The sequence below is a fragment of the Hydra vulgaris genome, chromosome 15 (assembly GCF_038396675.1).
Source record: "Hydra vulgaris chromosome 15, alternate assembly HydraT2T_AEP".
Lineage (NCBI taxonomy): Eukaryota > Metazoa > Cnidaria > Hydrozoa > Anthoathecata > Hydridae > Hydra > Hydra vulgaris.
The window spans coordinates 15,098,925-15,112,807 of NC_088934.1; the positions used below are offsets into that span (position 1 = coordinate 15,098,925).

Here is a 13,883-nt window from a genome sequence, read left to right on the forward strand (position 1 = left end):
AAAATATTTCTTTTTTAACCTAGAAAAATTTCTTAATTATTGGTATTTACAAAAATTTTTATTTTTTTCGCATTTATATTTTATATGAATTTTAAATATTGAGAATATTAGAACAAAAAAAAAGGTTGCGTGTTAGTAGCTAAAAATTTATCATAATGCATGAATATATGCAGCTGAATTTTTTTATGAGGTATTACCATGACCAGAACTTAACATGATTGAGTTATATTAACTTGAGAAGGATGTCTTTTAAACAAACAGCAAATTCAAAATTACAAAAAGCTGCATTTTTTTGCATATAAAGTTTAGGTTTTAAGGTGAATGAAAACTCACCTTAAAACCTCCTTGATAAAATTTTGTTTGATTGGTCTGTTGATAAACTTTTGTTTGATTGGTCTGTTGTAAAGTGATCATATTGTATTTGAAAAACTTGTTAAACTACTGTCATTTTCTAAAGACTTAAGTTTAAACCGCACGCTAATGGTTTTTAACTATTTTTATCTACACGCAAATGAAGTCAATTTTAATTAATTGAGGTAATAATTATTTTTATAAACCTTTTTTAATAGCTTATTAAAAAAAACATTCACTTGAATTCGTTAAGAATTGTATTTTTTTTTATTTCAAAATTTGTTTCTCATTTTATATATTTGTATTGCTTGTTTTATAAAATAATTTACATAGATATTTTGATTTCTTTTAGTACTCTAAACTTTTAATATTTGAATTTTTACACACATATAATCCGTACACATACTATATTTGTATTTAATTTTTTTGGTATATCTTTACGAACTATAAATATGATTTTCGTTTAGACTCGTCTATTTACGTAGATACTCGTGTTTATTATCTAAATATTCAAGTGTAGCGAGTAAAATAATACTCATAATTTGTTTTGTTCGTTTACTATTTTGAGCAAACATTTAATTGTGTAAAACAACATTTAAACAATGCAAACAACGTTAATCGTTTCAATATTTAACTAACAAACATAATATTTCAAATTAATCGTTTCAAATCGCATTATGAATGCAAGTTTATTAATGTCAAAAACAACACACAAAAAATGTTTTTTCCCAGTGGACACAAGAACGTTTTTTCATGGTTCCGTAAAAACGTTTTTTACTGGTTTTCTAAACGTCCATATGAAACGGTGACCGGACATTTTTTAAAAGCGTTTTGTGAACGTTTTTTAAGGGTCCTACAAAAAAACGTTTTTTATTGGTTTTTTGAATAACCATATGAAGCGGTGAACGGACGTTTTCCTGAAAACGTTATTTATTGGTTTTTATTTTTATATAAGCCTAAATTTTTATATAAGCCTAAATTTTATATAAGCCTAAATTTTATATAAGCCTAAATTTTATATAAGCCTAAATTTTTATATAAGCCTTTATTTTATATAAGCCTAAATAAAACGTTTTATCGTATTTACCGTTTTCCTAAAAACATTATTTTAAGTATAAAATATTCAAGTAAATAACTATACAGAAAATATTTTTTTATACAGAAATTTTTTTTTCCACAAATGAAAACTTCGCTCTAACAGCCTAGATCCGGATAAATAGCTAAAAGTTTAAACATTTTGTGTTTATTTACAATTTAAGCATACAAAAACATAATTAGGTAATTTTTATTCTATTCAATTAAGAGCTTTCTTAAATAGATCGCCTATCAACTCATCGATTAAATCGAATTTTGCGGCATGTGACACTAATGTTACTAAAAAGAAAAGACCCATAGAAGTAATTCATGCATTTCACAAGAATGTAAAAAAATAAATCAAAATGTAAATAATAGTAATAAGAAATAAGTAATGTAAATATTCACACAGTATATAAATGGAATAATATAAACGACATCCACATCACATTTATTAAAAAATTATCTATAATTACTTTATACAATAAAGTTTTTTTTTTAAATGGTCTATTTTCATAAGTTACAGCATTCTTAAACAATGCTAATACTCATTTTGACATAATTTCATCCAATACATTATTAGCAAAAGCTGAAAAAGATCTTAAAAAATCATAGAATATATTTAGTTTGATCACGTTTTATTTTATTTAGGAAAACTTTATACATAAATGTAAACAAGAATATAACAACAAATAAAACTTTACTTTTTATTTTAAACTGTTTAATTTTCATCAAACCTTGTTATATCATTTATTTTATCATAAAAAATAATGAATCTTCAAACTCAGTCTTTTCCTTTAAGATATTCACTGCAGTTAAAGACTTTTTGATTTCAGACATTAGGTATGGTATATCTGGTATCATGGTATCCATAAATACTGTATATTGAAAACCTATTATAAAAGAGAAAACAAAATTAAAACAGAGTAAAATATTAATGAAAAAATGCTGAAGAAAACTGAAAATTAAATTAAATACCATATCATCTTTTGAAAAATGAAAAGTCAACATTTATTAAAATATGTGTTCTACTTATTATATTATATTAGGCTTAAAACTTGATGGCAGTTCATCGTAACAATAAAGTGCAGCAATGCTTCTCTAGTTTTTTTTTTTTAGCGCAGTGGTAGCGCACTTACCTCAAAAACAAAGGATCCGTGGTTCGAACTACACCATTGGGAAAGTTTTGCGAAATCAGTTAGGAAGGAAGCGTGAACTTCCAATAAAATGCTCATCCGCGGTGCTCTGTGATAAGACGGTAAGGACTTCTTGGGGCACCTAAGAAAAAAAAAAGAAACTTGTTGAAGAAATGTTTCATGCATTATTTATTAACTTGTTAAAACTAAATACACATTTTTAACTTTTGAAAAATAATTATCTGGTTTTACTTAACATAAAATGTTAAATAAAAACAGATGAACTTACATTTGGCAACGTTTTGCACAATAATATCAGGACTAGTTCTTCTAATGTGCAAACAATTGTGATTCGTAGCACTTTTCGTTATAAATTGATATTAAAAAACAATACAAAAGATTGTATACTCCAATCTTTTATATAGACTTATGTTCTATAATTGAACAGCCCCAACTGTGTATCATATTATATATGCTTTCAATATCCATATTGTCAGAGTCTTTAGAAATGTCCTTGTAATACATGTGATAAACTAATAAATTTTATTTTTCTGTTGGAATATGATCTCAATTTTTTATACAAGTGTTGCAGCTCAGTTTATCTGCCGATTTTGTTACACTAATATAAGCTATTCTAAATAGTTCTGAAATTTGATATTCAGTTACAAATCAAAGATAATGTGTACGTAACAATTTACGAACTTTCTTCGAACAGTTGCTACTAAGTGTTGCCATGAAGGAGACATCTAGTATTTAGTGGCTTTAAACATAATGGCGAGAGATGAGGCGAGGTAGGGAGAAGTAAAAAATAGTGACATTTTTGCGCACTTTTATGATGGATTAAAAATTTTTCGCAGATTTACGATGCTGAAAAGCATTGTAAATTTTGGTTATAGCCAGAAGTTAGCGACTCTCTAAAAAAACCGGGTGATTAGGTAACTCTCCTGGGTAAAAACAGATTTAGAATTTCCGAATTTTTTTTACAGCACAACTACTTACTTCTTCTAGAAATTCTTCCATTACTTCTTTAAATTCTGAATCTCTTTCATAAAAGTTGCATCTACATCACATATACTTTAAAGATATCTAAACTTTTTATGCAAAATAAAAAGTTTAGATAATTTATGTAATTCTTTTATCAAAATTGATATGATTTTATGAAACGCTTTCTTTTTAATATATATCATTTGAAGTATATTTTATGAAATGGTCTTCTTCCAATTCATCGAAATGCTTTTTCCTTATTCGAATTCTTTTCTGTTCGTAACTAGGGCTAATTGGCAAAGCTTTTTTTGTAAAATCTATTAAAATTGTATTACATTTTAAAAAAGTAGTTTATTAACGAACAATATAGCTTAGTACAGTAACAGCGAAACAACATTAAGTAGACTCGTATTAGCAACTTATGATTTTAGTTTCAATTGAGCCCACATTAAAGTAACAATAAGTTTTTTAAAATAGCATAAAAAAATGCACAGCTTCAGTGCTGCAATCAACAGAACATTATAAACAGACTAAATAAGTTTAAAGAATGGCAAGCACAAGGAAAAAGAATTAAACATGAGTTTATTTCTAAAATTTTGGCACTTAGGTCATTGAAGAAGCCGGACATTATACTAAAATTGTCATATGATTGCCTTCTGCAATCTGCCAAATATATATTGTATTTATGTAAAAACTTTAATGTTATTTTTAACATTTCATTGACCAACATTTTCAAAAAAATGTAAAAATTGTTGGACTTTTTTTCAATTATTGATATTAACATATCGAATTATCAATGAAAATTGGTCATTGTGAAAAATATGAAGAATTGAATCGACAATTATAAAAGAAAGTTTTGCTTTTATTATATCACTAACTATTCTGTTTCTCACTTCTGTTCCAATTATACTGATAAACTTATCGCATATCGTTTTTAATATGCATAAAAGTTTTCCAGAACCATAGTCTCTATACTTAAGTATGTGCTCTTTCAAAAAAGAACCTTATTCCATAACCATTTCTATTGATATCATAAAATTTCTATTGTGATTGTCATAAAATTTTTCACTGGGTCCTCGAAGAGATAATTATTAAACTTTTTAATGACAAAAGGAACTCTATTAAAAACATTTTTTCAGTAATCTACCACGTTTTTAAATTTTTTTAACAAAATAGATTCCAGAATTCTACTTTTTTTAATTATGATTCTAGCACAACAGCAATGCGCGGACGAGTTTTTGTAGGATGTTAATAATTGAAGACATGGGTGCAAAAACAATGTAACTCCACTTTTATTCGATTTTTTAGGTTTTAATGGATTATTATTATAAAAAGTAAGTTTCATCAACTTGTAAAAATAACATGGATTCAAGCACTCCTTGCCTCAGTAATTACAGGATTTGGTTGGAAAATACGCATTCCTTACATTTATTTATAAATTTCACAGAACATGAAGTTGTTACTTTTAGATATTTAACAATTTTGGTGATAAAGATAAACAAAATGTTTTTATTGAAGAACCAGTTCAAATGAAAGCAGTTAAAAGAGGTAGACCAAAATCTGGCACTGGCCTAAAGCGTTCATGTTCTTGTGTATATACAAAAAAAGTGGTAAAAAAACATTCTAGGATTGGATAATACTGCGTATCTGCACTACAAATTTTTTACTGGAGAAGTTAAAAACTTTATATTCTTTTTTATTTCAACAGATTTTGGGCTCATTTTAGTATATAAAGTATTATTCATGTTTTTTGTAATGTCAAAAATAGATATTTGTTGTTAAAATTAATATCCAATTATAGTAGCCAATACAAGTTACGCAGTTGTACACTATTCCCACCGAAATAGCTTTTTGTTCATTGTATGGTGTGAGTGGAAAAATGGTTGAACATATTGTTAAACAGTTACAAAAACATGTTCCTGCTCCAAGAGACACGCGGGGCAAACACAAAAACTGTTCCAACATGATATCTGAAAGCATTGTACACTAAATAGATGTTCACATTAAGTCTTTTCCAAAGCAAACATCATGTTACAGCAAAACTAAAAATAAAAATAAATGGTATTTGTCTCCTGAGTTAAATATGCAAAATATGTACAAACACTACCTTCTAGTATATGAGCCTTTTATTTAAAACAGTTTAAAAAAGAAGCAAGATACTGTATAGTCGATGATTTTACATATAATTATTTTTTTTGTCACTTTGTAACACGCTTTAACTACTCGTTTAAAAAGCCTCGATCTGATATCTGCCAGACTTGTGAGAGATTGAAGAAACTTATTGCTGCAGAAGAAGATGTTAAGCTTAGGAAGGTATTTTGTAGATAAACATGAATAAAAGCCCGTTTTTTCTACACACAATTGAAAGCAAATATTGTTCAAGCGAGGAAAGTAATAATGAAACAGAGCTAACATTCGATTATTAGCAAAACATTTTTTTATTGCCTCTCCCTCAATTGACAAATGGCGATATTTTTTCAAACGCCAGCTTTGGGTGTATAACTTTTGCATATTTGCAACCACCTCTGAAAAGTCTAATTTATTTATAAATGAAACGGTTGTCAAAAGATAACAAAATCATGTAAGCTTCCTGCATTTTTTTTTTCAAAATTTTCTTGCTGCATCTGTCAAAAAGCTCTACCTGTATTCAGACAACTCTAGTTCACAGAACAGAAATCAAACTCTGGAAAATTTACTAACATAATACATCGATATCTAGAACCAGGATACATCTTCTTTCCTTACTTTATGTTGAAGTGTCAAGATGCAGAACAAGATGATCCAGATTCTGAGGACAGCTTTACAGACTAACTGACAGTTTTTTAATGTAATTCTTTTTTTAATTTTTTTTTTATATTATATATTTAACTATTTGCATTTCTTTTCGTGGTCCACATCAATGGAATGAAGTAGTTATATCTAATATCGATTTTAGTTGCTTTAAACGAAAGTTAAAAGAAATTATTTTTTCACTGGAAAACATCTTTATGTATTTCTAAAGATTAAATATTATTAGTTTTATTTTAAACTTGTTAATTTATTTAACTGTAATGTATATAACTTCACAAAAATTGTAAAATTATACTATTTAAATACTGTTAAAACTATAATTGTAAAAGGCTTCGTGATAAGATCTATATGATCTTCTTGAAGTCCTTCCATTAATCTTATATCTATATTATCTATATATGATCGCATGGTTTTCATAGTGGTTCGGCTTTGGCTGGCACTTAATGCAAAAAGTACAATAGATAAAAATACAACTTTTTGATTGTTTGCATATTTGACACAAAAAAAAATTGAAAAAAAAATATTCTTTTTTAACAAATGCGGAAAGCTTATTGTATACACACGAAATAACATTGCCAGCGGATAGAAAAAAGTTTTTTCAAAATTCGAATTTTTCTTTATCAATTACATTCTAATTTTTGGCCCACTCTAAATTTGTCACCATAGGTACGTGCCTAGTGTTTTTTATACGTAAATCAATGGCTGAATTTTTGTCCTTATACATTTGCACTTCCGTAGTTTAACTACCGATGTAAATTCAGGTGCAGGTAAGTTTTGGATACTAAGCTCAAGAATGACGCAATATACGTTACTGCTTCCAGAAACAGTTTCAACAACATATTTATAATTCAGCGAAATAATATTTTTTGGGATCAAAGAATAAATTTAAAGATATTGAAAATTTTTATGAGAAAAACGTGTATTTACGTGTGATAGTTGATAGCCTGTAATATTTTCCCATTGTACCTGAAGGTATATATTTAAGACATGTCTGTCGTTGCACTATACTTTTGTTGGTAAAACTATGATCATTTTCAACTATTATTTTTTTCCTGCTCTAAAAACTTTCTTAAATTCTTTTTTGTACTCTTCTCTTTTTTGTTTTAAAACAATCATCATGTCTTTAATGCAATACTTTGCTTTATGTAAATCTAAAATTTTAAAACAGCTCCTTTAGACCATTTGTTAGAGAGAACACTTGTACAGCACAGCCTAAAGACATAATAAAATCACTTTCTCTAATCAATAATAATAAAATTCTTGCTTTGATGAAGATTTTCAGTCATTCCATTTAGATAAGTTACCCAGTGCGTCTGATTATAAGTGGAAGCTTAAAACTAAACGTCAGCTAATCATTGTGTCTCTCATCATGTTATGCAGAGTGAAAGTTGTGAATTTAACATGTTCTTTATTTCTAAAATTTCGTCTTGCAGAAGCATTGAAAAAAGAAACAACTTTACTAGTAACACTCAATCAATTTCTTACCTCAAATTCAACACCCAAAAAATTTCACATATTTCTTCTGCACAGCATTTAATTAATGCATTTTGTGTTTTGTTAATATTGCTGATGCTCTAGCTGTTTTCAAGTGATTTTTCGGATTTTAATTGTTTAATTATCTTTTCGCAACTCTCAAAAATTACCTACATTCGTCATCACATCAGAATTGTCATCGGTTATGTCTAATGATTCACCACTACCTTTGTGGCCTCGGAAAGGAATTTTTTGCCATCCTAAAAATAAAGACTTTCTATTGTTTTGCCCTTTACGGAGCTATTAACTCAAACTCTCATACTTAAAGGGATCAAAATATCTCGTAAAATCAACACGGTTTATGTATGTAGTTGTCCGAAATGAAGTTTTCCGCCAACTGCACCATCAAAACTTCCATTTGATTGTTCTCCTAAAAACAACGACTGAATGAAAAGTTAGCTTTTTGAAAGATGCTTTCCTTTAACATTCAACGTTTGTTTTCATTAGATTCTAATCATCATGGATAACCCTCCAATAAATATTTTAATCCAAAAAGCCAAATCACCATAAAAATTTATTAGCTAGACTTAGCGGAAAAGAATTTACTTTATGATGAATCTCTGGATATAAAAATCTCTGGATTGAAAAAGTTTTTTTAGGTAAACCTACAATATAATGTCACAGAATGATTATCACTTATAAACATGATGGTGGTTAATTTCAGTTAAACAAATAGTGCTCCAACGAAACTAATGCAATCAAAACGCCATTCCAACTAGCTAATTCAGGTCAAAATATTTGAGTTTAGCATTACTTTAACAACCTGGAACAATTTTTATCTGCTGAAAATATCTTATATTTTGTGTACATAACATGAAGGCAAAACAAACTAAAATGTACATTTACCACGAAGGTGAAGCCAATAAATTCCAAGAGGAGGACTTTATATTTGAAAGTTGAGTTTTTGTTCTAATAAAGAAAGCAACTTAATGTAAACCTGTTTTCACAACTACTTGTTTCAAAACTGCACAATTGCTAAGAACTTTACCACGTCATTGATTACGTCATTAAAAAAATCCTTAATTAGGAACGGCTTTTATTTTTAAAGAAATGGGGGGTAGGGGGAATCATAATTTTATAACATCTTTTTTAAAAGGGGATATAGCAAAAAGGACAACCGGTGACAAAGGAAGGGGGCATATAAGGTCTATAATTGCCCTAAAATGGTGACGTCTTTTATGGAGGGCCCTTTATATTATATATCAGTATGGGTTTAAATCTTTTAACCCTTGTTTATACGTAGTTAAAAAGTATTTAAAATAAAAAAACAATTTTGACAAACTTATTTTCTAAGAATTTTCAATAATTATTAATAAAACTTTGACATAATACAGGAAATTTTGCTTTTCCCTTTTCAAATTCCTGGACTTTCTGAGGCTGGTGAGAATCTGATAAAAAAAATTAAGCACTTAAAGGTTTTGCTGAAATATTGTGCATAAAAAGTTGACTAAAGTTACCCCATTCTACATTAAGCTTTTATTTTGGTCAACTTGAGACTTGACAACAGTAAACTAAAATTATTTTATTTATTGTATTGCATTTAATTTCATTTCAATAAAAAAATTTTTTTTTTGAAACTTGTTACAAAGTTTTTTGTTTTTGATTTTTTTAACATAAGGGTTTTGTCATACAATCTCGAATAAAAATTCCTAGCAAACATTCTTTAGCGCAATTTCATTGGACTTATATAGGCATTTTAAACGGACCGCTGTAGTTTTGCTCATCAGTTACTTAGTGGACCATTAGAGGCAGCCGCTTAAAGTGGCTACCTAATGACTAGCCGCTGTTAACATGTCGGAAAGTTATCGATTTGCTATTTATAGGGACTGCCAATTAAATCTCCAATTAACCGCTAAAAAACGCCAGTATAGCTCCTCTGCAAATCCACTAAAACAACATCCATATTACAAAACCAATCCACTTATTACTAAAATAATAAAAGTTTTTTGATTTGTTTGTTTCTTACTACATCGAGAAATGAGCTTTTTAAATGTGGCCAGAAACTACCTCAGAAACTGTATTTTGTCATTTAGTGTTAAAAAACAATAAAACAAAAATTTTAATCAAGAATAATAAAAATTTCGTAAAATCAATCCAAAACTTTGATGAAAAAAGTGGAAAAAAAAGTGTAGCTCTGAAGCACCATTGGGGAACTTTAACGTACCTACAAAATAATTTTTCCGTTAAAGTTTTCCGTTTTAAAACTATTTTTCTTATAATATTTTTGAAATAATTTTCATAATTGATTTTATATGTAAGTTTTTTTAAATTGTTAACTAATGAAAAGCCTAACATTTAACATATGGGAGATAACATTTCACATTTAGACGACATTTTTATTTATTTAGAAAACCATGTCTGATGAGCACTGTTTCCGACAACATCCAAATGATTTTGTGCATGGTTTACTTTGCTTGCACGTTCATCAAGATAGTAAAGAAGGGGATATTGTACAGTTTACCCCAAAGAATGAAAAGGTTGATGACCAATTTGATGGTGCTGATTATAATGACCAATTAAAATATTGGACTACTTATAAAAAGTATAGCTATGAAAGTTCAGATAATGTTAATTCTATTTTGTATGTAAATAATACAGCAAAGCAAGCTGTGTTAGCCTACTGTGGCGTAGATGTAGTAGAATCTCTAAAAAGTTGGGATGGTAATCTTAAAAAAGCTATTTTAGAAGTCCTTAAAAACAAAATAGATTATCATCAAGTAAGTTCGTATTTAGCCACTAAAGATGCTGTAAATATTGCTAACGAACACGGATATAACCTTTCACTAACGGGTTACTCATTTGGTGCATGGCTGGCGGAGCTTAGCTTATATTTTTGTCACATGGATTTTAAATGTGATGTAATATTAGGTCACGTAAAGTCGGTAACTTTTAATAGTCCTGGCAGTTATCAGCAAATGGAAAGTTATAAATCGAGTATTATTAATCAAGGTACTCAAACTGATGTTTTAGCATTTACAATGGTAACATATCTATCGGCTCCAAACTTAATTAATGTATGTCACAAGCATGTAGGTAAAGTTTATAGAGTATTTCCAGAAACAGTAGATTCCAATTCAGTTAAGAGATTCAAAACCCGTCTACCAAAATGGTTTAAAAAAAAGTATTCTGCCATAAAAGGTTATTTCGAAGCATTATTTGTAAACACTCATTATAATTTAGATTTAATGCTAAAAACATTTGATCCTAAAACTGGTAAACCTTTTGTTAAGCAATATAGAGAAGTACTTGATTGGCCGTGCATAGAATATAAATCTAATACCAGTGACTATGGTCCAAAGGCTATTAAAGCAATAGTTGATCTAATTCCAGGAACATTTGTTATTCCAGCATCGCTAAAGAAAGCTGCAATAAAAGCCATTTTAACTTTAATACCTGACACTGTTTACGGTTTATTGGCTACGGTTACTGCAGAATTTTTAGGCGGAAATATGAAATTGACTCAGTTGTTTGAAACTTATGAAATACTAGACAAAAATACGGCTGATTTAGTTAACCATGAAGAAGAAATTATAAAAGAAAAAAAAAAGTTTTCTTTAAAATACAAAGGTCATTATAGAATTGATAGAGATGAGGTCAACCTAAAAAAAGCTAGTATTCCAAAAACAAAGGGAACACTTGAATGGTATTTAAAGAAATTAACCAAGTTAGATTTTACTACGAGTAATTTATCAGAGGATGTTGTTAATGAGTTATTAACCATAAAAAATAAATACTCTTTAGATTTAAATAGTGGAAATATGATAATAATATCTGAAGATTACACTGTAGAAGATCTTAAAGATCAAATGAGCTATATGCTTAAAAAAAATACAAATATCAAAAAAGTATTGTTAGGTAATATGCTTGAGGACACAATTTTAAAAATGCAGAAAGATGCTAAAGAGTGGGTAAAGAACTGCTCTCCTAACAATGTTATGAAAGAAGAAGGTTATAAAAATCGAGATCTTATCAAAAAAACAAAAAAGCTAGCAAACCAAATAACTAAATTAAGTAAACTTAGTAAAGATGACATAAAAGAACAATTTGATAAAATAGAAGCAGAACATTTAATTAATAGCGCATATTGTATAAATGCTTTAGCAAATTGTTATCTTTACAACAACCACGACGGAGAAAAAGCACGTGAAGTATTACTTGGCTCAAAAAAATTAATAGAGCAGTATGTAATTAATATAAGCCAAGCCCCTTTTGATTTTGAGACCTTGAAAAAAGAAGAAATCTATACTGAGCTTTTAACATTAAAAGATTTCCCGGAAGTATATACCATTACTGTCTACTTATTAGCCAGAACATTTTTGTATCATGGAAAAAAAGCAGACTCAATACCATATTTTGAACTATCTAAGTATTTAGGAAAGAAGTTAATGCTGTTTGAAGGATATCTAAGTGAAGGAAGAGGACTGGGAGTCGTTAAAAGAGAATCGTTAGTAGAACATGATATAGAAAATGGAGAATTTGAAAAAGCAATCGAGAAATTAAATGAAATCATTGAGTCTTATAAAGAACTAAAAAGTGATTACAAAGAGTACAAAGAAGGATATAAGCCCGGTATAGGAGAAAACAAAATAGTTATTCCAGCTACAGATGAGTATAACCAAATAGATTGTAGCGAACAGTTAACAAAATGTTATTTACAACTCATCAGGCTTACCAAAGATAGGGATAAATGTGTAAAGTATGCCAATGATTTTTTTGAACTTATTGGTAGTGACCAATCACCCGGTATGTTAAACCTAAAAAAATTAGATGTAATTTTACCGAAGAAAAAATCTTCTGTACGAAACACTTTGGGTTACACTTTGTTAAAACTCTATGATAAAGATATAGATATTAAAGAATTCAAAATCTTAATTGATGAAACCAATCAAACTAAAGACGATTTATCATTTATTGAGGATATATTTAACTTGGCAAAAGAAGAAAGTAGACGCGGTGAATTTACTAAAGCAGATGCTTATGATGGTCTAAGAATGATATACGAAAGAAAAATCAAGCAAAAAAACTTCGAAAAACCAAAAGAAGAAGCCCTATTAAATTTAATTTTCAGTTGCACGACCGAAAGAGATGAAATTAACAAGGAATTAAAAAGATATGTCAAATATGAAAGTTCTGAAGTTGCGGTATCCGATAAACAAATACAATTAGAACAACCAAAGTTCGTACTTAAAAAAGAGACTACAGTTTAAAGAACACAGTTTTGAAACAATTGATTTAATAATTGCAGTATAGATAAAAGTAACAAAGTAAATATACCCATAGGTGTCGCGAGAAATAATATTAATTTTTTCAAAAAAAACATTATTTAATAGAAAATATTTTTTATTACTTACATTTCACTTGTTTGCATATTGCTTTGTTATGTTTTATTTCTTTTTGACTTTTTCTTTGTAAAATAGTTTATATAATGCATGACACTGAATTCAAAGATGCCTTTACAGTCACTAAATGAAAAGGACTGGATAAATGTAAGAAATTGTTGCATCTATTTAAAATTTTTTAAGTAAAAAATTTTTCCCAACGACAATTTCTACAAACAGCAAACTACTATTTCAATCATTTTTGAAAAATTTATTTATATATAATGGGTATGTGCAACAATCATTTTCAATTTATATGTGAAAAAGGAAAGAAAATGATGGCAAAGTTTTCAAAATATAGGAAAGTTAGTTTTTGTGTTAACAATTGCATCAGTGCTTGACCCGCGTTATAAAATGATCAGGGTATATTACTACCTCACGGAAATTTATGATGATACAAGTGTAGAGAAGATAGAAGAAATCTCTGCACTGATAAAAAAATAGTATAGAGAATACACTTTTAAATTTTTGAACACATTAAACGCTCCAGTGCTACTGGAAAGTATTTTAACTCCGTCATTTTCTGCTGCTTCTTTGTTTATACAACAAGAATTGAGAGATTCAAAAAACACGCTGCTCTAATAAGTTCTTGTTGTATTTAAAAAGTGCATTTAGATAAACCAGTAATTGTAGATCA

General features: G+C 28.3%; 1 protein-coding gene across 1 annotated transcript; it reads left to right on the plus strand.

The window, feature by feature from the left end:
- The first annotated feature begins 211 nt into the window (after positions 1-211).
- LOC136092286 (uncharacterized) lies at positions 212-13,220 on the plus strand. Its single transcript, XM_065820151.1, has 2 exons — positions 212-536; positions 10,217-13,220. Exon 2 carries the CDS (start codon positions 10,223-10,225, stop codon positions 13,073-13,075), a length of 2,853 nt encoding a protein of 950 aa, XP_065676223.1. The 5' UTR covers positions 212-536; positions 10,217-10,222; the 3' UTR covers positions 13,076-13,220.
- The last annotated feature ends 663 nt before the right edge of the window (positions 13,221-13,883 follow it).